General features: G+C 41.9%; 1 protein-coding gene across 8 annotated transcripts in view; it reads left to right on the forward strand.

The window, feature by feature from the left end:
• WDFY3 (WD repeat and FYVE domain containing 3) overlaps positions 1-12,561 on the forward strand; it is a 285,270-nt gene extending 272,709 nt beyond the window's left edge. For 7 of the 8 annotated variants that reach the window (XM_057547039.1, XM_057547040.1, XM_057547041.1 and 4 more), the window contains 5 exons: positions 768-864; positions 3,446-3,769; positions 4,386-4,497; positions 4,946-5,143; positions 8,881-12,560. In XM_057547039.1, the coding sequence (XP_057403022.1) occupies positions 768-864; positions 3,446-3,769; positions 4,386-4,497; positions 4,946-5,143; positions 8,881-9,004 (855 nt within the window). In that variant the 3' untranslated portion in view covers positions 9,005-12,560. Of the gene's footprint in view, positions 1-767; positions 865-3,445; positions 3,770-4,385; positions 4,498-4,945; positions 5,144-8,880 lie in introns of all 8 variants that reach the window. The other variant, XM_057547043.1, reaches the window with a different exon arrangement.
• Positions 12,562-26,057: the final 13,496 nt, after the last annotated feature.

Below are 26,057 nucleotides of genomic sequence, written 5' to 3' on the forward strand. Positions count from 1 at the left end.
ATTCCCTGTCTAGGATCCTGTATGATTTCACCTGAATCCTAGATACTTTATCCTTTTCTTAGTTCTCACGCCTTGGGCCTCTACCGAAAATGAAATCCACAGAGTATTTACCTTTGTAGTCTGTTCTAATATTTGGGTTTTTCTCTCAGGAGATTTTTCTTTGTGTCTTTCTTCATTAATTGCACTCTATAAAAGCAGAGAGCAGCTGGCCGCTGCCCTCGTAATCACAGTCACATGCTGAGCAACGATGAGGCCATCGGCCAGTCCCACGCCACACCCTGCACCTCAGACAGCAGGCACACCCTAAAGCCGGCTGTCTGCAGAGCAGCATTCCACGTTACCCCATCTGTGGGGCATCGTGAAGAGCTCCGTAGCCAAATATGTCTGGGAATCCTGCTTCCTGTATGCCTTCTTGGAGATCTAGAGTATATATTAGTATATGCAGGGTTCTCGGGGGGGGGGGGGGTTTGTAAGAACCAAAGACGTGTACTTAGTTGAACTATGTTTTTGAAATCTCTTTGACCCCAGTCCTTTTCCGTCGACCATGAAACACCCACTCATATCTCATGGAACACGGTTTGGGGAGAACTGTTTATTTGTAAGCAGTCCCTGCCACATTTTTCAAGATAACAGGGATATTAACTATACACAATAATAGGAATTCAGTTATCTGTTTAACCCTGCGAACCAATCTTCATCCAGTAACTGGTAAATTGTTTCTGTAATCAGTTCAACTGTTTTTCATTTCCATACTTACTTAAATTCAGTTTTGGAGAATGGAGTTTTTGCAAGTTCCTGAAACACCAGCTCCTGAGACTGTTGAAGTCCTAGAAATGCAGGAAGACTGTCCAGAAGCACAAATAGGTATTTAATACTTTCTAAAAAGTTTTTCAATAGTTTTCATGTTTCTTTTTTTTTTAAGTCATTATGCGTAAACTTACATCAACCGAGATAAGCAAGAGCCTGACGTTGGGCGTTGCTGTCAGAAGCAGGATCACTGCCTAGCGTGTAAGGCAGCTGGGCCGGCATGCACAGTTCTGTCTGGTTCACCAGGCAGCACCCCTGTGGTCGTGTCTTTGTGGTCGGCTCCCACATCCCATAATAAATAACAGTTACAAGCTTTCTGGAATACCAGAGGCTTGGGCTTTCGGTTCTGAAAAATACAAAGCAGATCCAGAGGGCGCAGTGTTGGATGGGTCAGAGGGCCGCTTCTCAGTCCCACATCTGTCTCACCCTTCACTTGAACAGCTCCCTGTGAGTGACAGGGCAGCATCGTGTTTGTAAACTATTCACAGAGGCAGACCAGGGTCCACGCCCTGGACCTGCTCAAGAAGAACATTCATCAAACAGAAGCTTGGTGATCTGTATTCTGCTATCTGCTATTTGTGAAGCACTTTAAGATTTTCCAGTGAAATATAGAGATAGATTGTGTTTATGCAGAATGTTTGGAAACAGTGCCAGAGAATCAGGCTAAGATGTGCTTTGGGTTACTGAATCTCCAGAGAAGTTACCCCTCATCAATTTAGAACAGTTGGTGCAAGACACTTCATAGAAAGGAACAGGGTTTTTTTTGTTTGTTTGTTTGTTTTTAAATTATTTATTTATTTATTTATTTTAGTTGTGTTGGGTCTTCGTTTCTGTGCAAGGGCTTTCTCTAGTTGTGGCAAGCGGGGGCCACTCTTCATCGCCGTGCGCGGGTCTCTCACCATCGCGGCCTCTCTTGTTGCGGAGCACAGGCTCCAGACGCGCAGGCTCAGCAGTTGTGGCTCACGGGCCCACTTGCTCCGCGTCATGTGGGATCTTCCCAGACCAGGGCTCGAGCCCGCGTCCCCTGCATTGGCAGGCAGATTCTCAACCACTGCGCCACCAGGGAAGCCCAGGAACAGGGTTTTTTAAGTTCAACCTCTAAATCGTCTCTCCATGGTTACTTTTTATACACTGAGAATTCAGCGTGAGTTTGACGATGTGAGGGAGTTGTTAAGGAAAAAGGCTTATTATCAGAGAGACACAAATCCCCTGTCCTTGTAAGCTGAAAGTAGGCTTTACTTTCTTTGCCAGAACCGGTGGACAACATTTTAAAGATTGTATTACTTTAATGCATGTAAATTTCCATAGTCAAATGTAGCTCCACTGAGGAAGTCATCTGGGCATTTGGGGACCTAAAAATTCAGTTCAATTCAGTTAGTATTTGGGGGTTAATAACTATTGTGTGTCGGACATTGGATTGTGTGGTCCAGTGAGAAGTGGGTCCCTTCCCTTCCTTTTAACAAAGCGTGTAAGTGGATAACAGCGAAAGATGAATAGGAGAGATAGAAGAAGGGGTTGGATTTGGGGAGGAGAGACATTTGTATGTCTTCGTCTTCCTTATGTTTCATACTGTGGACAAAGTTTGGCAGAAGCGGCAGAGGGCGAGAGCAGCCCACAGGAAGGATTGACTTGGGACAGTGTCGCAGTGGTGGGACTTGAGGGCAGTGGCCTGGGTGAAAGGGAAGATAAGCTAGTGGTTCTCTGGAAATCAAAGCTGCTTCAAAGACTGCTGTTTGAAGACTTTCATGATCATAAGCCAAGTTAAGTATTTGTCTTGCTAAAACATATTTGTAGTGGGCTGGTGCTTGCTCACTCGTTCTTGCTCTCCTTTTTTCCAGTTACATACATTTATTTCCCATAAATTTTCCCTGCAGTAGACTTTATTGCAAGGGAGTTGAGATGAAGAAATGCACAGTAACAATGGAAAGAGGAGGAAGAACAAAGCTCTAAATTAAAGCTTTCATCCACAGTTCGTTCATCTGTGTTGTCATTTATATTGACTGCTATATGGAAGGCACTGTGCTTGGGACCCCTTCTCTCCAACTGACCACTGTGTTGTAGAAAGAATGACGGAAAGTAATAGCGTGGGGTGAGAATTTTAAATAGGTGAGAGCCGTACAGCTGTTAAAGGAGTCCGGGAGAGAGAGTTACTTTCTGTTGCAGGAACCAGGTGAGATTTTAGAGAAAGAAGCATTTAAGCTATGCCTTGGAAGACAGGTAACATCGGAACACACAGAGATTGGGCAGGTGAGTCTCGGTAGGGCCAACCCGAGTGTGCGAAGTTCGCTCTCCGGAGGAGCAGACAGCCTCCGTGGAGAGCAGAGTTGGTGCCACCCAGCTGAACTGAGGCAGGTACCGAGACTCCACAAAGGCAGGTCTGGGCCAGGTTGTGAAAGAACGAATGCCAAGCTAAGGATTTTGGCCAAGAGCATTCTGTGAACGCTACCGAAATTCTACCGTTTTGATATCTGTACCTAGCTGGAAATTCTGGCGATTTATTTTCTCTTACTGTAATATTGCGCTTAAGATAGTATGTCTCTTGTGTCTTAACTAGTAGAGGAAAAATACCAGCGGGACAAAGCTGGGTCTTGCTCCAATGTGTGTGTGTGTTCTCTGATTCTCCCACCGCAACACCCAGGGCCAGAAGCCCAGGACGAGGACAGCAGTGACTCCGAAGCAGAGGAGCAGAGCGTCAGCCAGGACCCCAGGGACACTCCCAGCCAGCCCAGCAGCACCAGCCACAGGCCCCGGGCGGCCTCCTGCCGAGCCACAGCCACCTGGTGTAACGACAGTGGCTCCGATGACTCCCGGCGCTGGTCCGACCAGCTCAGCCTCGACGAGAAAGACGGCTTCGTATTTGTGAACTATTCAGAGGGCCAGACCAGACCTCACCTGCAGGCTTCCCTTAATCACCCCCACCCCAATCCCGCTGAAGCGCGGAATTTCAGCAGATTGAAGCCCGGTAACTTGAAGTCTGGTGTCTGTTTCTCGCCTCTCGTGGGTGGCGCGAGGGTTGGTGGACGGAGGCAGTGGGCTGTAGCTCTCCCTTGCCCCAGCCCTGTGACCAAGACCCCCCAACAAAGAGGGCCTCAAGTTTCTTCTTGTGTAAGGCAGACTTAAAGGCCCTTGGGCATTCTCTCCTACCATGGTGTTTGCAATACGTTGGGCATTTTTTAAAGAAAAACACCTCAAACCAAAGCTTCATTCATGCACAGATTATGAAAGCCTTTGAAAACGGGCAAGCTGTTGATTACAGATAGATAGATAAAATTGTATTCACGGGTATCTTTGCCTACGATAGAGCTGAGGCAGCGTCCTCAACCGGAGAAATTGTGTCTTCTTGTACTGAGGATTTCCCCTTCTCCGTGTGTGTCTTTGTGAAGGCCTGACCTCGTCCATGGTCAGTGTCAAGCCAGACTGCTGTGCCTCTAACTGAGGCAGCAGCTGCCGAGAACAGAGAGGCTGCCGGAGCTGCGTGTTGCAGCACCCTGACGTGTGAGGGCAGCGGGTTAGGGTGCACCTACCAAACGCTGGCTCCCCTCACTTCGTCAGTCACACGTCGCACTTTTCCACCCCAGGGTACCGGTGGGAACGGCAGCTGGTGTTCAGGAGTAAGCTGACGATGCACACGGCCTTCGACCGGAAGGACAACGCGCACCCGGCCGAGATCACTGCCCTGGGCGTCTCCAAGTAAGTGTCCAGGCTCTTCCGGCCACTCTTCCCCACGGGGCCGTCGGCTCAGCCTGGGCGCGCGCACTCAGGCAGTCTCTGGGAGCACAGGTTTCGTCTGCATCACCATGTGTGGCTCCAACAGACGAATCAGAAGAAGAAACCTGCCGGTGTGTGGATTTCACTTCCGAATTTCAAAAACCAAAAAGCTTTGCCTTCAGAAAAAAGTAAAACAAAAACGAAAACTTTACCTTCTGTGTTCTTCAAAGGTACGGCACGGTTCGATTCCAAGGGAGCTGAAACGGAAGCGTACATTCCGGCTCAGTCCCATTTTTGTCCCTTTGCACGCACGACCCCCTCCCCAGCGCACACGCCCCTGGGAACCGGCGTCACCGGAAGCTCTCGGGCCGCATGGCGGTGCCGGGGCCGAGGCCTTCCATGCAGTGACTCTGCGTCGTGTCTCCTGCAGGGACCACAGTAGGATCCTCGTGGGCGATAGTCGAGGCCGGGTTTTCAGCTGGTCTGTGAGTGACCAGCCGGGCCGCTCTGCCGCTGACCACTGGGTGAAGGACGAAGGAGGGGACAGCTGTTCGGGCTGCTCCGTGCGGTTTTCTCTCACGGAAAGACGGCACCATTGCAGGAACTGCGGTCAGCTCTTCTGCCAGAAGTAAGACGAGATACAAGCTTCCTGAGTGTCTGTGGGTTAAGCTCTGAGGATGTGCGTTATGCCCGGCACTTAGGTCCTGAATTGCCGCGGGCTCCCCGCTCCAGTGCGCTGTGTCTGTCTAAACCAGCCTTCACGTCCTCCTTGTTCTTTTTTATTGCCATTGTGAAATATTTGTCACATTGGAAAATACAGAGGTAATCATCACAAACACATGGCCACCCGTGACTCAGGCTGGGAAGGTGCTAACATTTGATCACATTTGCATATAAAACAGTACAGATTCATTTTAAGTCCTCTCTTCACCCTCACCCATCACACCCTCTTCTCCATGTGTTTTTACTTTGAGTGCATACGTTGTGTTCATAGATAACACTATATTACTGTTTCTTGTGTTTTCAGTTTTACATAAATACAGCATACTGTCTGTACCCCTCCGTAACTTATTTTTCTTTTTACTCAACATTGTTTTTGAAATTCATTCACATAAGTAACTGTTATTCTAATAATTTCATCTTAACTGCTGTCATTTTTTTTTTTTGTATGAATATATCAGTATTTATCTCCTTCCCTTTTGATGGACTGTTAAGGGATTTTCTTTCATTTTATCAGTACTCAAACAGTGCTGCAATGCACACCCGTATAAATGCTCTCTTAATACACAAGCTAGAATTTCTCTAGAGGAGATAACCTCAGAATGGACTTGAAGATGGTAGACATACTCGTGAGCTTAACTAGATATTCAAAATACTCTCCAGAACAGTCGTGCTAGTTTACTCCACCGCCAGCAGTATATGCAAGTTCTCCCAGTTCTTATTCACACCTGGTATTGCCAAACTTTTCCACTTTTGCCAATCTGATAGCCAGTAGTACTTTGTTGTTTTAACTTGCAGTGCCTCTGAGGTTGAACATCTTTTCATATGCTTATTGCCAGTTTGAGTTTCCTCTTGGGTAACTTGGCCCATTTTCCTGTTGCGTTTGCTCTTTGATTTTTTTCCCCCTACTTGAGGAGTTGTTTTATGTATTCTGGGCTCTAATCCTTTGTCTTTCATATGCCTTGCAGATATCTTCTGCCAGTCTGTGGCTTGTGTTTTAACTTTATGTATGTTTTTTCTGTCACACAAGTTTTTAATTTTGATGTAGTAGTATGTATTGCTTTTTATGACTTCTGCTGTTTTTTGGTCTTAAAAAATCTTTCCCTATCCTGTGGTCATAAAGATAGCCTTATTTATTTTCTTTTAAAAGTTTCAAAGTTTTGTTTTTCTTTTTTTTTTTTTTTTTGCTAATATATGCAAAGCACCTGGTATTTATTTTTTTATTTTTATTATTATTTTTTAAATTTATTCTTGGCTACATTGGGTCTTCATTGCTGTGCACGGGCTTTCTGTAGTTGTGGCGAGCGGGGGCTACTCTTTGTTGCAGTTCGCCGGCTTCAAATTGCGGTGGCTTCTTTTGTCGCAGAGCACCTGCTCTTGGCACGCGGGCTTCAGTAGTTGTGGCACACGGGCTGCTCAGTAGTTGTGGCTCGCGGGCTCTAGAGCGCAGGCTCAGTAGTTGTGGCACACTGGCTTAGTTGCCCTGCAGCGTGTGGGATCTTCCCGGACCAGGGCTCAAACCCGTGTCCCCTGCATTGGCAGGTGGATTCTTAACCACTGTGCCACCTGGGAAGTCCTCAAAGTTTTGTTTTTCATGTTGAGGTCTTTAGGTCCAAATCCATTTGGAATTTATTTGAGAGTATGACATGGGGTGGGGATCACTTATATTTCCCCAGTATGAAGACTCAGCTGTCCCATCACCATTGATTTGGATGCCATGTCTTTTATACCCTGGGGTCCCACATATGCATGTACAGTCCTTTCCATGGCAGACAACAGAAAAGATCCCATGGGCAGTACCCTCTAATGCTTATATTGCCTTACTAGAGGGATGCTTTCACAGAAAACGCAAATTGTATCATTGCTTCTGAGTTAGTTATTGAGGGGCATTGGCTTATTGGAAAGGGGGTGGCCTTGGGTTTACACTGACAACTGCTCCCTGGGCTGCTGTCCATTGTGCCATCTCAGGCACGTTACTAACCCCTCTGAGCTTCAGTTTCTTCATCTGTAAGATGTGAATAATTACACCTGCTCAATAGAGGTGTTGAGAGAATTAAATGAAATCGTGTATGAGTTTTGTAAAGCACCAGGTGCAAAGTCTGGTAATATAGGTGTTCAGTAAGAAGTGTTATTATAATTATCAATTTTTTTCAGACTAATGTCTTCCTTTTCTCCTGGGAAGTCTTATTCAAGATGAAGCAGCAGAATGTTGCTGCCAGCCGTTTCTTACAGGAATTTCTATGAGGCTGGCAGAGGATTCTGTCTTGTGGTTCTGTGCTTTGAGACACCCACTCTGTAAAGCCTAGTGATCTGATAATTTCTTTTTTTTTTTTAATGTTTATTTAGTTAGTTAGTTATTTGATTGCACCGGGTCTTAATTGTGGCAGGTAGGCTCCTTAGTTGCAGCACATGGGCTCCTTAGTTGCAGCTCACCGGCTCCTTAGTTGTGGCATGCATATGGGATCTAGTTCCCTGACCAGGGACTGAACCGGGGCCCCCTGCTTTGGGAGCACAGTCTTAACCACTGTGCCACCAGGGAAATCCCCAATCTAATAATTTCTGATAGTCAGCACCTCCATTTATATGCTAGCACACATCTGTTCTTTGTAGAGTTTAATTCTTAAAGTACTGTTTAAATGTAGGTAATTCTTTAAATTATCTATTGCTCTCAAATGTGGGAGGGAGGCTTTATTTGAAAAACAAACCAAACAAGTGATTGATTATGACAGAGCAGGCACAGAAGGAATGCTGTCCAGGAGGGCGCGGCTCTACCGTGATCTTTGTGCCCTTCTGTTGCTGAGGGAGCTTGCCAGCCTTCATTCCTGAGGGTCTCCTCAAAGTCCAGTTCTTTAAACCCCCTCGGCTGGTGGCACTTCACGTATTCTCTGGGTACTTATACTGGTCTAATGGAAGAAATAAAACTCTGTTTCAGTCTTGTGAAGAGCCAAGGTCAAAGTGATGAAGTGCCACACCCAAGGTCATACCCTGCCTTAGGCCGGGAATAGGAATGCTTTCTATGAAGGACTCTGACTTCGCTAAGTATAGTCCACTTCAGGGAATTCTGTCAAGATAAACAGAAAATGAGAAAATTTGGACCAGACAGAAAAGCCAAACTACCTGTTTAAGAAATGACTGAGGAGTGAACCAAAGTATTTAAAAGCCCAAAGGAACTTGATAGTGACCAAAGTGTCTTTTAAAATGGGTGGTTAAGTCCTCTCTTGCCAAGAGAAAAAAGTCAGCCTCCAAATAAAGACATTGGCATACCGCCCAAGTTTATAGGGCACGAGGAAGAATGCATTTCCATCTTGCACAGGAAGAGTAGCCTCATAGATGTTCACTTCCTTGGCTTCATCCTGTAGGAAAATCTTTTTTTTTTTTTTTTTAATTCTCTGCAGTCAAATAAATGGCTTGCCTTGGTTTAATGTTACTTTTTTTCTTAGAATGACACAAGTAATACAGCACTAATTTTGGTCCTTGGTCAAACCACATGACCCAAACCAGTATGGCTTTGGGCATTCTTCTGGCCCTGTATGGTCTTGGGCGTTATGCCACAAGCTGTCCATTCAGATTTTAAATTCATGTTTCTGAGCCCAGTGATCAAACATGGAGAAGACCCATAACTACCTCATTTTGCCTTTCCTTTAGGTGCAGCCGATTTCAGTCAGAAATCAAACGCTTGAAAATCTCATCCCCGGTACGTGTTTGTCAGAACTGTTATTACAATTTACAGCATGAGAGGGGTTCAGAAGATGGGCCTCGAAATTGTTGAAGATTCAACAAGCCGATTGGAGACCACGGTCTGTAGACCCCCTTCCCTATTCCCCTGTCACAACTCGCAGCTCGGAAGGCATCAAAACAGTCTCCGTTTACACATCTCTTCATACCGCGTGTTTGAAGTGTGGGATTCAAAGGGAACATTGAATAAACGGGTGTAGAGTACAGTCATGGGGCAGACACTATTCAGGTGAACAGCACAAGAAGAATACAAGGTGGTTCCTAGGAGCAACATTTCAATATCCGATTCTCCCTTAACAATAGCTGTCTCCAAGAGAAAATCCTCACGTATTAACTGTCCTTTTCTTGCGTCTCATTTTTGTAGAGTTCCTCATCCTTATTTGGAAAAACCAACGACTACAAAAAAAAAAAAAAAAGGCTTTTAGAAAATAGTTGTAAATCTGACTTCTTTGCAAGTAACTGTGTATATTGTAAATAGGTACAAAGGCCTTTTTTCTAAATAAGGACTTAACTGCCTGTAACATGAGACTTCAAACTAAACCACTAACTCAATGAAATACTTATGGTTTGTCTGACATCGCTCACCAATTAATTATAAATATGTTTTATTTTTTAATCCTCAAAGACGTTATCTGTGGTCTTTCCCCCCCCCTTTCAAACCCAGCCCATGTGCCTGATGTCATTTCTTTCAAGTTGCCCGCAGTATCTCCACTTAACCTAAGCTAGTAACCAAAACAGTGTCATGTGGACCTTCTTTAGGAAACAGTGTGGGAGAATAAGAGTCTGGTCATGAGATACCCTGGAAATCTTTGGGCATGTCATACGTTGCTACATCTCACACATGGCTACGCACCACCTCAGTGTTGTTCTAATGTCATAAGGCCCCTTGTAAGCTTCTCTTTGGACTGCCCTTTGGTCACAGCATCCCCTCTTAGCACTGCATAGCGGTGGTCGGGCAATCGACGCAGTGCAGGAAACAGCCCTGCCTCAGCTAATGGAAACATATTTGCATGTAACCCATGTTAGCTTCTCCTGCATAGAACATAAGAAGTATGTGTCTTTGGTGACACTAATGTTCTACTATAGCTTATTTTCAAAAAAGGGTTAAAAAAAGAAAAAAGTGTACAGAATTAACATATAAACCTTGTTGTAAAACTGGATCATGTCAGAACTGCTTATACTTAACCTTTACCATTTAATGCCATCTACCTGAAAACCGTGAGATTTATACTGTATCAATGTCTATTTTTTTGTTTTTGCTATGAATATAATTACAGTATTTTAATATTTAGTTATTTAATTTGTTCTACTAGTTGGATACAGAACACACAAATCCAGGGAGACTAAAGCTGGTGGGGGCTAAGAGATAAGTTTAGTTTACAGAAAAAAGGCTTTGGTGGTGGGATTTTTTTAAATGTGTGTTATGTACATATATAAATATATATATAAAACAAATGAAACAATTAATCTAGATTTTAACATTTTCAGATATTTAGTGATAATATTATGAACAATTCTAAAAGCCCTGTGATTTGAAAAATGTAGAAGCATTTATGGCCCAAGAAAGGAAGGAGAGGCCTTCACACCTCATGGAGTTATCATACGAAGGACAGCGGCTTTGGCTTTCCCGATTTTTCATCTTTAGGCCCTGGTGACAGGCACACTTATGCACTAAAATGCACATATATGCACATGCATTCAAAAATAGGCATTGGTACAATAGTAATCTTGTACCTAATGGGCTGAAACCAGCTTAAGAACAAATTTGTTCTTCCTGATAACTAGGTCTCCAAGAGAAAATATAAAGGCTGCTTTAGTGCCTTATGCTTACTAAATTTAAACCTTTATTTACCTAGGTTTGAGCCTACAGTCTATTTATGATTACATATCAAAATTGATTAAAACACTTCCATTTCTAAAAGTTCAAATATACTTGTTAATAAAAGGATTATTGGCATTAATACTTTAACTTGAAGAAAAGTTGTGTTCTGTTTTCCTTTCTGTGTCTCACTCCTCCCCACCTTCCTCTTCCCCCCGCACCTTCTTACTTCAATTCTAATAAATAATGCTGGATGTTCAACAGTTGCAGGACTTGTGCTCTCACATAATCATGGGCTTTGCCCCTGTCCGGCCCTAGAGATGAAGTTGTAGCAGTGTTATTCTACACTTTTTAAAAGAGGCGTCCTCCTTGTGTCCACAAACCATGTTTACCCCAAACCCAATGGCAGAGATGTTCTTTAAAGACTTGAATATATGAATGTCTGTATGTAGTTACTTAAAGGTTATTCCTCTATGTAATATGAAGTTATATGGGATGAACACTTTGAAACTTTCCGACACAACTTCCATAACTAGAAGGTGGAAACCAAAACCCTCATGATAGTATTTCCTCTGGCAGCTGGTGCTGTGGGCAACTGTTTCGTTCAGTGGGTTTCTTTTCTTTTTGCTTTTAATGTAGAAATCACAAATCACTCACACATACAAGTACACTCACTTACGTAAACTAATCGTTCCTCTGGATGTCCTTCTGTGTTCCATGTAAATCTGTTTACCAACATATATTCTCAGCATGTACATCCACCTTTGCGTGGTCCGTATTCTTTCTCTGAGAGTACCTCACAGGGCTTCTGCCTGCTCTTCGTAGTAGTTTGTCCACCCACCCACCCATCCATCCATCCATCCATCCATCCATCCATCCATCCATCCATGTCTTCTAACATTCGTGTGTAGTGTGCAACTGTAATGTCATGCTTTTGAAGAGAAGAATAGCTGCCCCTAGCAGCCATCCGTCTGAATAATAGCAAAACACTCTAGATAAGTTATTTTGCACTTTCTTATGTATAAAGTTGGTAGAAACTTATTTTTCCTTTGTATCATTTAAATACATTTTGTTTTGGTAAATGAACTGTGTATAAAATATTTATGCCATTAAAACTGTTTTTAGAAAGTATTTTTAATTTCAGCAAGTTTGGTTACTTGTTGCATGACTATTAACACAGCTGACTTTTTGTGTCAGTGCAATGTATATTTTTTGTCCTGTTATTAACTTGTAAGCCCTAGTAATGGCCAATTATTTGTACAGCAACAGAAGTAAATTGAAGATACTGGCTAAGACTGGATTGATTGTGGACTTTTGTACTATATTGCAGAATCCAATATCTGTTCTTTGGTGGTTATGTAAAAGGCCTGAAGAATTACTATCTAGTGTGCAATCTGTGATAACTGAATGTTCATTGTATATCTGTCTCTGATGCAAAAAGGTAGAGTAACACAATTACAATACATGATTAAATGCAATAGTCCAGATACTTTTTTTTTTCGTTTCAAATAAATACCTACTATCTACCACCACCCCTTCTCATCACCCCCCCTCAAAAAAAAAGAAAAGAAAAAAGAAAGTTTTTAAGCCAGCTCTTCAGGGGAGGAAAAACAAAACTAAACTGAGGTCTAATAAAACTTTGTGTAGATCTTTTCTAGTTGTGAATATATCTTTCAGAAGTGCCTGCTTAAAGTCTCTGCTTGCAGAGGTGTTGGCTGCTAGGGTCTGGTTCCAGTTCTAGTGCGATCCATCTTTAAAAACCAGGCTTTCTGCATCCTGAGCTTCCCAGTTGTGCTGGACTCCTGGGGCTGACTGTGTGCCCAGCCGCAGGGAGAGGCAAGTGGCTTCTGGGAGACACGACCCTCAGACTTGAATGGACCTGTGGAAAAGGACTACATCGCATGGTTTGGGCTCCTTTTCCCTGAGCCTATTCTCTACCCATCATATTGTGGAAAGTAAGCAGTAATAAATTATACATCTATCTGTTATCTCCTGCCCCTGCCATATTCACGTCAGGAATACTCTGGTGTCCTGCCCCCCTTTCTGGAAGCACAGCACCCACTGTCATTAGCTAGATAACTTGCCATTTCAGTCTTTGAGAGTGTTAGCAACTTACATCCGTTTTTATAGTTACTCGCTTATTTGGTTTGAAAACTGACTTCCCAGAACAGGAGAATGTAGAAAACACTTTTTAAGTCTATTTAGGGTGCTTTAGTGACTTTTCTTCTTTCTAAAGATACTAACAAAATTCCCAGTTCATTTTAAGTATGATCAGCAGAGTTCCACATTTGAGGATATTGTGCTTATTACAAATTCCACTCCAGTGCAACTCCACTTCAGAGGCAGAAGATAGGGAATGTTAACAACTACGACAATAGATATTTCTTCAATAATAAGAAGTCAGTGGTAAGAGAGAAAACCTAGGGCAGTTCTCATTGTTTTAATGCAGTACTACTCATAATTCTAATGACCTCAAGAAGAGTTGCTATCAAATACGGGCTTGCAAAAATTCTTTTCAGGGTTTAAATGTGCAAATGATCTTCCGTGAGTCCCTTTTCTGCCATTTGCTTCTCATCTTTAATAAAATTTCCTCTTCACCCCTCATTTTGGCCCATTTGGAGTGTTGAAGAAGCAGTCCAATGGAATTGGCTTAGCACTAGCTTAGTCTTTTTCGCCTTATCAATATTCTCATTTTCTCCCACCCATTGCAAAGCTCCTTTTTATTTATTTATTATTCCTATTGACTTTTGCTAGAAATGGCACCAAACCAAGCTACCACACTCAAGAGCTGGCATGGTGTCGGGAGAGCCCTGGCACAGGAATTCAGAGGTGGATCCTGCAGCTCTCCCCAGCGTGTGGACTTCCGAAGCCCCTCATGTAATCCCTCTTGGTGCACCAGGTTTCCTGTGTCAACACTGACCCTGAGAATGGTATGAGGCTAAAGTAATGTTTTCTCAACTTTCTGGTCTGAAGACCTTTTGATCCTTAAAAACTTGAGGACTCCACCCACTTTTGTTTATAGGGGCTGCATCTATTAGTAGTCACTGTATTAGAGATCAAAACTGAGATTTTAAAAATATATTAATTTATTTAGAAGTAGCAATGATGAAACTATTATGTAATAACATGGATTACATGTTTATATGAAAAAAAAAACTTTTCCAAACAAAAAATATTAGGGAAGAGAGTGGAATGGTTTTACGATTTTGCAAATCTCCTTTATGTCTGGCTTAATTGAACACAGGTGGATTCTCATATATGCTCCTACATTCAGCCTCTTGTGATTCTTCGTTTTGGTTGAAGCATATGAGGAAAATCCAGTCTCACACAGGTATGTGGTTAAAAGGGGGCGGGGAGAAGGATATTTTAATACCTTATGCAGGTCATTGTTTCTGAATAGCTTTCAGTTTCTTAAAGATTGATTGCTATGTGGCATTTGAAACTACATCAGTGAACTTTTTTTTTTTTTTTTTTTTTTTTAAATTGGAGGCCTTTGATTTTTTTTTTTTCTTTTTTTTCTTTTTTTTTTTTTTTTTTTTTTATTTTATAGCTACTTTTATTTTTATTTATTTATTTATTTTTGGCTGTGTTGGGTCTTCGGTTCGCGCGAGGGCTTTCTCCGGTTACGGCAAGTGGGGGCCACTCTTCATCGCGGTGCAGGGACCGCTCTTCATCGCGGTGCGCGGGCCTTTCACTATCGCGGCCCCTCCCGCTGCGGGGCACAGGCTCCAGACGCGCAGGCTCAGTAGTTGTGGCTCATGGGCCCAGCTGCTCCGTGGCATGTGGGATCTTCCCAGACCAGGGCTCGAACCCGTGTCCCCTGCATTAGCAGGCAGATTCTCAACCACTGCGCCACCAGGGAAGCCCCATCAGTGAACTTTTTATACTCTATTACTTTAAACTCCATTAGTCTATCTTGTACGTTGAATCTATTACCAATATGTAATTTTATAGCACCCATTGGCCATTTAGCACTACATCATTACTACTACTACAGTGTGTGTAGATCTTCCAAGACGTTTTATTCTGTAATACATCAAAAAAATCACATCATACATAATATCAAAATATCTCCAGCAGTCTCAGAAAATTCTAATTCAAACAGTGGTGGATATCACAAGTTTTTCAAAATCAGAATTTTTGCTTAAAACCTGACATTTTTTCATCGGCACCAGTCACTGTTTGCTGTTTTCTTTGAAGCAATAGGCTCACTCTGTTAATTTCAGGAATATTTCTGTCAAAGAACCGTGGTTTGTCAGCTGTTCTTTCAGGGCGAAAAGATGTTCCGTGAGAAGAGCAGCAGGCCAGCCGCAACTCAGTTGCACGAGTGCTTTTCTTCGAGACAAACATTGTACTTCAGGATGCGGATGCCTTGTGGGTACCTCTCATTTTGTGTCACATAACTTAAGGTTCAAGGTTCAATAAAAGTAGTAATTTTACTGCTTCTCCAAGGACATTCTTAAGCGAAACAGAGCCTCCTTTCTACTGGGAGTGCTTGATAATGAATAGTAGTAGTTTGGTGCCACTGCCTGATTTCATGCTTGGATTCCAGCAGTTTTACTCACCGTTGCTGTTGCACCTGAGTTCTATACAAATATCAATGCAGTGAAAAAGGCAAACAACATTTCAGTATTATTATGAAAATAGTCTTCAGCTTGTAGACCCCATGAAAGGGTCTTCAGGACTCCCAGGGGTCTGGGACTCCCAGACTTTGAGAAGCACTGGTCCAAGGAGAAGATAGTGAGATGCTCCCTAAATTGTAAAGCAGCAGGTCTGAATCTCATCTGGGAACAGTGTTCCTAGTCACAGACCCAGGGCTTTCAGCGGGGCTCCTGTTGAAACCCGCCAAGTGCAAGACCAGGTCCTGCCTCGCCACTGGGGCCATGGCCATCTGCTGGAATACTGCCTCCCCAGCCCAAAGCACACAGGGACCAAGAGTGCATCTCTGAAGTGCTGGAGTTTCTAAGAAGGTCTTTTTATAGTAACATTCGTCTAGTCAAGACTCCAAATTTTTGATACTGTAAAAAAAAAACCTGTAATCCTTTGATACTGGATACTGTTCTACCTAATATGGTGCACTGATCAGGAGACTGATGACCAAGAGTCAGTCTGGGGTTTAAGTTCTCGTTCTTCCACTTACTGTGTGATATTAGGCCACTTCACATCTGAGCTTCCTCATAAGTAAATTTTGTATTATGGTACCTGCCCCCAGAATTGTTACAAAGACTAAATCAGGTAATATATGTAGGACATGTAGTGCTTGACCAGATGTTCTCAATGTATTGTAGCATTAATTTAGAAATATGAACATAAAAGAAATGGTGCACTAAAACATTTCCTAAAGCCTAAATATTTAAAGCCACTGATGGGGAGTTCATCTTCAGTCAGATACACAGCAGGCAGAACGTTAGCCTGGAAAGAGCCCTCGGAAATCATGCCACCCAAACCCTCATTTAGCACAAGAGGAAAGGGACTCAGAGAAATGTTTGACATTCCCAAAGCCCTGTTGCTTGTTAAGTTTAACTCCCTGCTCTACCCCTAAACTTCCGACTCTCAGGCCAAGGATCTTTACAAACAGCTTCCAGGTCCCATTTTCCTTTTTTTTTTTTTTTTTTTTTTGTAGGAGTGGGGACTACAATGAAAATGTACTTAGGATATCATTTCCCTACCATCCTGCCCTGCTTTATCATGAAGATAAAGGGTTGGAACTTCAACCTTGGCCTTCAACTACAGTATTACACTTCCTGCTGAACAAAGACAAAGGGAAGTTGCAAGCTGCATTCCAGAGTAGAGGACCCTTAAAGGAAAACAAATCCTTCTTGATCTTGCTCTCAAGCACTGCTGTCCGTTTCAAACATAAGTTATACCCTAAAAACACTTTCTGTTCGTAAAAGCCAACCACTCCTTTGCAAACTGATTTAGACAGAAATAAACCAGGGAGCAAAGGTCAACCTAAGGAGCCTGGCTGTAAACTTAAGGGTCATTACAGTCTGGCCCTGCGGGCTGATTCTGCAGAGAGGAAGGAACACAGACCTATTCCAGCAATGTTATCGAGTATGCTTGTGGCTCAAGTTTGGATCCACCCACGTAGATTTATTTTCCCTTCTCCTAAGGTAGCAATTTCCATGTCTGTGATGATACATATTACACTGATCCTTGAGGATGATATAAAAATGACATAACTACCCTCTTCAAGAACTTTCTAGCCTATAAACCAGGGGCTTGCCTCCATGTAGGTATAGTATCTGTAACTGAATTTTCAGCAAGTCTATTCCATTTCTCACCGTGTCTAATTCAGTAAGAAGGACACTGTCATCACAACTGGTTTTCTTAGCTCTGTGATCTTCATTTTCATATCATTGTATTTTTCTATCATCTCATCTTTGATCCTTTATTGAATTCATATATGTTTTCACTAAGTTACATAATACAAAGGCTTCCCAGAAAATTCTCTTCTTTCAGGGTTGTTTCCCCCCCAGACTGGGTTCTTGGTCATGTGTGAATACTTTCCTGCCTTCTCACCTGCCTGTTTTTGTTTGTGTTGGTGTCGTAGCATTAATTTGCATCTTCCTCCTTTTAAACGTGGGTACTCCAACCCAGGCTTTGCATTTGCTGACATACAGTGTGAGGGAATTCATCCTTAGTTTGGGGGCTGGCTGTGGGCTTTTTTTTTTAATTAGTCTTTATTGGAGTATAGTTGATTGACAATGTTGTGTTAGTTTCTGCTGTACAGCAAAGTGAATAGTTTTCTACCTCTGCCTTTGCCGCCATGGTCCATTCTCAGCTCAGCAGCCAGGCAAGCCGACTAAGATACCCAATCCTGTCAGTCCCTGCTTAAAACCCTGCAGGGTTCCTCCCCTCCTCCCCTCTTTCACTCTGCTCAAATACTTGCCATGCCTGCGCCCGCACCCCGCCCCCGACCGTCACCTCTGCCCTGTGGCTCCTAACCCAGCTGTGCTCTGCTTCCCCCCCTCACCCGTTTCAGTCATGTCTCAATGGTCACCTTCTACGGGAAGCCTTCCCTGACCACCCTGCAGTATTGAGCCACCCACGCCTCAGCGCTGCCCATCAGATAGCAAGGATGGGAGCCTGAACAAGCTGTGGGGTCCCCAGTGGCGGAGTCAACTGGCAGCCCTTTCCCACCCCTCCCCAGACCCGGAACACCTTCCTCTGTAGATCCTACCATTACAGATTCCCTAGTCAGATTTTTAAACAACTTGATTGAGATATAATTAACATACTGTACAATTCATCAAAGTATGCAACTTAATGGGTTTAGTATGTTTAGAATTGTGCAACTATCACCATCGTCTAATTTTAGAACATTTTCATCACACCAAAAGAAAGCTCACACCATTAGCCGTCACACCCCATTCTCCTCCCTGTCCCCACCCCCTGGCAGCCACTAATCTACCCTCTGTCTATAGATTTGCCTATTCTGGACGTTTTGTATAATGGAATTGTGTAATATGTGTTCTTTGGGAACTATCTCATTTCAGTGAACATAGTATTTTGGAGATTCATTCATATTGTAGCATGTATCAGAACTTCCTTCCTTTGTATTGCCAAGTACTTTAGTCCATTGTATGGATATACCACATTTTATTTATCCATTTCCCACTTGATGGACATTTAGTTTGCTTCTACTTTCTTACTATTGTAGGTAATGCTGTTGTAAACGTTCATGTACAGGTTTTTGTGTGGATGGGCATTCTCATTTCTCTTGGGTATATACCGAAGACTGGAATTGCTGGATCATATGGTAAATCTTCAGCATGTTGAGGAACTGTCAAACTGTTTTACATTCACGCCAGCAATGCGTCCAACTGGTTTTTATTCTCAGGGAACAGCACCAACCAACCCTCACTCCCTTCTCTGTCACCTACAAGCCCTCTTTAAAATGTTTCTTTGATTTAGAGACAGGCCACTTTTGAATATACTCTCAAGAAGGTATCTGTTAAGAAAGTAGCCGACAGCAACAGCCTGCACTAGCACCCTGGGAATGATGAGATAGAACTTCAAGGAGAAACAGATGGATACACTATCATAGTTGGAGACCTCAACACCTCACTATCAGAAATGGACAGATGCAGCAGACAGAAATTCAGTACAGACATAGTTGAACTCAACAGCACCGTCAATCAACTGGATAAAATTGACACCCATATACACCCAACAACAGCAGAATACACATTCTTCTCAAGCTCCCATGCAATTCACCAAAATAGACCACATTCTGGGCCATAAAATACATTTTTTTTTCCCACACACACACACACACACACATGCACGTATGCACATAGAATATTCATGCACGAACATCATAGCCACTTATTATTTTCCCAATTATTAAATTTTAATTTCATATTCTTTGTGTGTCTGTTCCTCCTCAGCAGTTATTTTAATCAGTTAGGAGGCATAGACTAAGACCTTCCCCACATTTGCAGTTTTTGTCTTTCCCTCTTTGTTTCACTCTAGCAATTAGAAGGGAAATCCTGCAAATTAACTGAGACCCTGTGTTATCTTTTTTTTTTTAATTTATTTATTTATTTATTTTTGGCTGTGTTGGGTCTTCGTTTCTGTGCCAGGGCTTTCTCTAGTTGCGGCAAGCGGGGGCCACTCTTCATCGCGGTGCACGGGCCTCTCACTATCGTGGCCTCTCTTGTTGCGGAGCACAGGCTCCAGACGCGCAGGCTCAGTAATCGTGGCTCACAGGCCCAGTTGCTCCGCGGCATGTGGGATCCTCCCAGACCAGGGCTCGAACCCATGTCCCCTGCATTGGCAGGCAGATTCTCAACCACTGCACCACCAGGGAAGCCCCATAAAATACATCTTAATTTAAAAGGAATGAAATCATATAATGTCTGCTCTCAGACCACAAAGGAATTAAACTAGAAATCCCAAAATATATGGAGATTAAACACCACACTTCTAAATAACACATCAGCCAAAGAAGAAATCTCAAAAGAAATTTTAAAATATTTTGAGCTAAATGAAAATGCAACTTACCAAAATTTGTAAGTGAAAGTAGTGCTTAGAGGGAGATTTATACCATTGAATGCATATATTAGAAAAGACAAAAGATCAAAAATCAATAACCTAGGGCTTCCCTGGTGGCGCAGTGGTTGAGAATCTGCCTGCTAATGAAGGGGACACGGGTTCGAGCCCTGGTCTGGGAAGATCCCACATGCCACGGAGCAGCTGGGCCCGTGAGCCACAATTGCTGAGCCTGCGCGTCTGGAGCCTGTGCCCCGCGACGGGAGGGGCCGCGATAGAGAAAGGCCCGCGCACCGCGATGAAGAGCAGTCCCCGCACCGCGATGAAGAGTGGCCCCCGCTTGCCGCAACTGGAGAAAGCCCTCGCACGAACCGAAGACCCAACACAGCCATAAATAAATAAATAAATAAATAAATAAGAAAATCCTTTAAAAAAAAAAAAAAAATCAATAACCTAAGGTTTCACCTTAGGAAACCAGGAAAAGAAGAGCAAATTAAATCCAAAGTAAGCAGAAGAAGAAGAGAAATGATATGAATTAGAGCAGAAATTAATGAAATTGAAAATAGGAAATCAATACCAAAAAATCAGTGAAACAACCAAAATCTGGTTCTTTGAAAATATCAATAAAAATCAATAAGCCTCTAGCCAGTCTACCTTAAAAGAAAAAAAGGAGAAAGAGAGGGAGAAGGAGAGAAGACACCAATTACAGATATTAGAAAAGAAATAGAGGCCATCACTGCAGATCCTGTGAAATTAAAAGGATAATAAAGCAACACTGTGAACAACTCTATGCCCACAAATTTGATAACATAGATGAAATGGACCAATTCCTTGAAAGGCACAATTTGCCAAAGCTCATACAAGAAGAAATTGTCTGAATAGGCCTACATCTATCAAAGAAATAATAACCTTCTAAAACAGAAAACAACAGGCCCAGGTGGGTTCACTGGTGAATTCTACCAAACAGGGAGAAATTATACCAATTCTCTACAGTCTTATTCAGAGGACAGAAGCAGAGGGAATACTTCCTAACTCATTCTATGAGGCTAGCATTACCCTAATACCAAAACCAGACAAAGACATTATAAGAAAAGAAAACTACAGACCAATCTCTCATGAACATAGGTGCAAAATCCTCAACAAAATATTAGCAAGTCAAATCCAACAATGTATAAAAAGAATTATGTACCATAACCAAGTGAGATTTATTTCAAGTGTTCAAGGCTGGTTCACCATTTGAAAGTCAATTAATGTAATCCATCACATCATTTAGCTGAAAAAGAAAAATCACATGATCATATCATATGCAAAAATAAAAAAGCATTTGACAAAATCCAACTCATTCATGATAAAAAAAAACTCTCAGTGAAATAGGAATAGAAGGGGAACCACCTCAACTTGATAAAGGCTGTCTTTAAAAATCCTACAGCTAACATTGTACTCAATGGTGAGAAGCTCAAAGCTTTATCACTAAAATCAGCTACAAAGCAAGGATGTCTCCTTTCACCACTCCTCAACATCATACTGGAAGTTCTACCTAATGCAATAAGACACAAAAAAGAAATAAGTATACAGCAGGGAAGAAAGACATAAAACTTTTTGTTGGCAGATGACAGGATTGTATGTAGAAAACCCCCCAAAAAATTGACCAAAAACTCCTAGAACTAATAAGCAATTATAGGAAGTTTGCAGATTATAAGGGTGGTATAAAAAAGTCAATCACTTTCCTATATACCAGCAATGAACAAGTGAAATTTGAAATTAAAAACACAATTCCATTTACATTAGCAACCCCCAAAATAAAATACTTAGGTATAGGGACTTCCCTGGCAGTCCAGTGGTTAAGACTGCACTTCCACCACAGGGGGTGCGGGTTTGATCCCTGTCTGGGGAACTAAGATCCTGCATGCCGTGCAGCCAAAAGAAAAATAGTTTATTGCTAAAAATGCTAACCATCACCTGAGCCTTCAGTGAGCTGCAATCTTTTTGCTGCTGGAGGATCTTGCCTCAGTGTTGATGCTGCTGACTGATCAGGGTGGTGGTTGCTGAGGTTGGGGTAGCTGAGGCAATTTCTTAAAACAACGATGAATTTTGCCCCATCAGTTGACTTTTCCTTTCATAAACGATTTCTCTGTAGCATGCAATGCTGTTTGATAGCACTTTACCCTTAGTAGAACTTCTTTCAAAATTAGAGTCAGTCCTCCCAAACCCTGCCACTGCTTTATGAATTGCTTTATGTAACATTCTAAATCCTTTGTGTCATTTCAACAATCTTCACATCTTCACCAGGAGTAGCTTCTATCTCAAGGAACCACTTTCTTTTGCTCACCCATAAGAAGCAACTCCTCATCCATTAGTTTTATATTTATAACAAATATAATAATGAAAAAGTTTAAAATATCACGAGAATTACCAATTTGTGACACAGAGACTCCAAGTGAACAAATGCTGTTGGAAAAATAGCTCCAACCCTTGCTCAATGCAGGGCTGTCACTAAACCTCAATCTGTAAAAAAAACAAAATCTGCAAAGTGCAATAAAGTGCAATAAAACGAGGTGTGTCTGTATGTGAAATCAAAGAATAAATAAATGGAGAGAGATATTCCATGTTCATGGATAGGAAAACTCAATATTGTCAAGATATCACTTCTTCCCTACTTGATCTGTAGATTCAATGCAATCCCAATCAAAATCCCAAGTTATTTTGTGGCTATCAGTGAACTGATTCTAAAGTTCATATGGAGAGGCAAAAGACCTAGAATACCAGGACCAATACTGTAGGAAAACCAACTTGGAGGACCGACACTACCTGACCTCAAGACTTACCATAAAGCTACAATAAGCAAGACAGTGTGGTATTGGTGAAAGAAGAGAGAAATAGATCGATGGAACAGAATACAGAGCCCAGAAATGGAAGCACATAAATACAGTCAATTGATCTTTGACAAAGGAACAAAGCCTATACAATGGAGCAAAGATAAGTCTTTTAACAAATGGTACTGGAACAACTAGTCATTCACATGCAAAAAAAAGGAATCTAGTCACAGACCTTACACCTTTTAGAAAAATTAACTCAAGATGGTTTATAAACCTAAATGTAAAATGCAAAACTATAAAACTAGAATTTAACATAGAAAACCTAGATAACCTTGGGTATGGCAATGATTTACAACATTAAAGTTGTTGTTACATCATGGTTACAACATCAAAGGCACAACCCATGAAAGAATTGGTAAAGCAGACTTCATTAAAATTAAAAACTTGTCCTGCAAAAGATAATGTCAAGAGAAGGAGAAGACAAGCCACAGATTAGTAGAAAATATTTGCAAAAGACAAATGTGGTAAAGGACTGTTATCTAAAATATACAATGAACACTTAAAACTCAGCAGTAAGAAAATAACCTGATTTTAAAATGGGCCGAAGACATTAACAGACACCTCACCAAAGAAGATATACGGATAGCAAATAAGCATATGAAAAGATGCTCCACACCATATGTCATCAGGGAAATGGAAGTTAAAACATTACATATCTATAAAATGACCAAAATCCAGAACACTGACAGAACCAAATGCTGACAAGAGTGTGGAACAATAGGAACCCTCATTCATTGCTGGTGAGAATACAAAATGGTACAGCCACTTTGGAAGACAGTTTGGTGGTTTCTGACAAAACTGAACATATTCTTACCATGTGATCAAGCAACCACAATTCTTGGTATTTACCCAAAGGAGTTGAAAAAGTATGTCCGTCAAAAAACCTGCACACTGATGTTGACAGCAGCTTTATTCATTTTTGCCAAAACTTGGAAGCAAGCAAGATTCCTTCAGTAGGTGAATGGGTAAATAACTATGGTACATCCAGACAATGGAATATCATTCAGCACTAAAAAGAAATGAGGTAAAGCCATGAAAAGACATGGAAGAATCTTAAATGCATATTACTAAGTGAAAGAAGCCAAACTGAAAAGGCTGCATACTGTATGATTCTAACTATATGACATTCTGGAAAAGGCAAAACAATGGAGACAGTAAAAAGATCAGGGGTTGGGGGTGTGTAGGAGGAATGAATAGGGGAAGCACAGAGGATTTTTAGGGCAGTGAAAATCCTCTGTATGGAACCATAATGATGGGTACATGTCATACATTTCTCCAAATCCAAAGAATGTACACCACCAAGAATGAGCCATAATGTGAACTACGCACTTTGGGTGACTTTGATGTGTCACTGTAGGTTTATCAGTTGTAACAAACGTACCATTCCGGTTGGGGATACTGACAGTGGGAGAGGCTCTGCATGTGGTAGGCAGGGCTGGAAGGTGGGGCAGAGCAGAGGGTATATGGGCAATCTCTGTGCCTTCCCCCCAGTTTCCCCATGAACCTTAAACTGCTCTAAATTGTCTTAAGAATGAAGGAAAAAAAAAAAAAAAAAAAAGCCACAGCCTTGGAGAAAATATTTGTAAGTCATATATCTGATAAGGGATTTATATTCAGGATATATAACAATGTCTTACAACTTAAGAAAAAACATCACATGTAAAAATGTGCAAAGATAGGAACAGACATTTTATCAAAGAAGGTATACAAATGGCACATGAAAAGATGCTCAACACCAATAGCCATTGGGGAAATGCAAACTAAAACCACCTTGCACACCAGCTAGAAAGGCTATCTTTAAAAAGACAAAGCTGAGTTTTGGTGAGGATGTAGGGAAACTGGAACCTTGTACACTGCAGTAGGAATGTAAGATTGTATAGCCACTTTGGACAGTTTGGCCATTTCTTTAAAAGTTAAACATAAACTTACTATACGACCCAGGAATTCCACCCTAGAAATCTGACAGAAATGCAGACATGCCCACACGACATGTCCACAAATATTTACAGCAGCATTTTTCATAAGAACCAAAAATTGGAAATAACCCACATAATCAACAGGTAAATGGATCAGCAAAATACAGTATTAATAAAAAAGAACAAAGTACTGATACATGCAAAAATATTATGCCAGACACAGAACACTACATAGTGTATGATTCTATTTACACGCAATGTCCAGAAAAGGCAAATTTATAGAGACAGAAAGCAAGTCAGTGGTTGCCTAAAGCTGGGGGTTGGACAGACGATTAACTGCAAATGGGCATCAGGGAATTTTTTGGAGTGATGGAAATATTCTCAAATCCGAGGTGGTAATAGTTGCACAGTGTTATGGTACATAAACTACATCTCAATAAAGCTATTGGGAAAAAAAAAACCCAGAATTGCTAATGATTCAAATGTGTCTATCTTACCTGTACTAGCTGAAGCCTCTGGTTCCTTCACAAAGTTTTGAGATTTATTAAAACTGATCAAAAATATACTTAATAGATTACTCAAGAATGTTCTCCAAACTTATCACTTTTCTAGGTCCTGTCTGAAGTTTGACAATGAACCTTCTTGAATAGAAAACCACCTGCATCCATTAAACTCAAGCTGGACACACAGTGGAAAAGGAGGGTATAAGAGCTTAAACCCCAAATCCATAACCTGTCGTCCTGTAAGTTTGACAGAGCAGTTTGACATTTCATTCTCTCCCTAAGAGGACACCTTTGGGCGGGCTGTCCCTCAATGATTTTCTCTCTCTGGGCAACAAGGCTGCTTTACCACCCATGTCCGTTGTACACATTAGAGGACCAGACTGTATTCTCTCAGCTCATTTTGGAAACTCAATTTGCCATCAACAGATAACATTCCGTTTATCAGCCCTTACTAAATGACTCTCCTTGTTATCTGATGATTCAAAAATGTTCTCCCCTTCTGTGCAGGAAAAGGAAGACAATGGAATTAAGGTAGGACAGGCTTTTGATTTTGGTTAAATTGTCTAGATCTGCTTTTATTTGCAGCCACTACACGCAGATTCCCAAATAGAGCCCCCCGCCCACGGAGTGAATTTTAAACTCTTATTAAGTTTCAGGAGCCAGTGGCAAGATCTGGCTGCGGACTTCCTGCAGGACAGAAATCTCCTCCATGGAGGTCAGAATGATGGTGTCCATTCAAGGAACACTTACATTAACACTACCTAAATCAGATGTGACCAGACATGTGGTTACCTTTCTGTTCGGTCCTATATCAATCAAACTGTGTCTTCCCAGTGGAGACGGACAACAGGAGAGGAGCATATAGGAAGAAGAAAGGAACTCACGATCAACTCCTGTTTGTTGAACACAAAGGCACATTCATATGAGTTTTCACTTAACCCTTAAAACAATCCTAGGAACTAAGAATCATGAAGCC

The sequence above is a fragment of the Balaenoptera acutorostrata genome, chromosome 5, assembly GCF_949987535.1.
Source record: "Balaenoptera acutorostrata chromosome 5, mBalAcu1.1, whole genome shotgun sequence".
Taxonomy (NCBI): Eukaryota; Metazoa; Chordata; class Mammalia; order Artiodactyla; family Balaenopteridae; genus Balaenoptera; species Balaenoptera acutorostrata.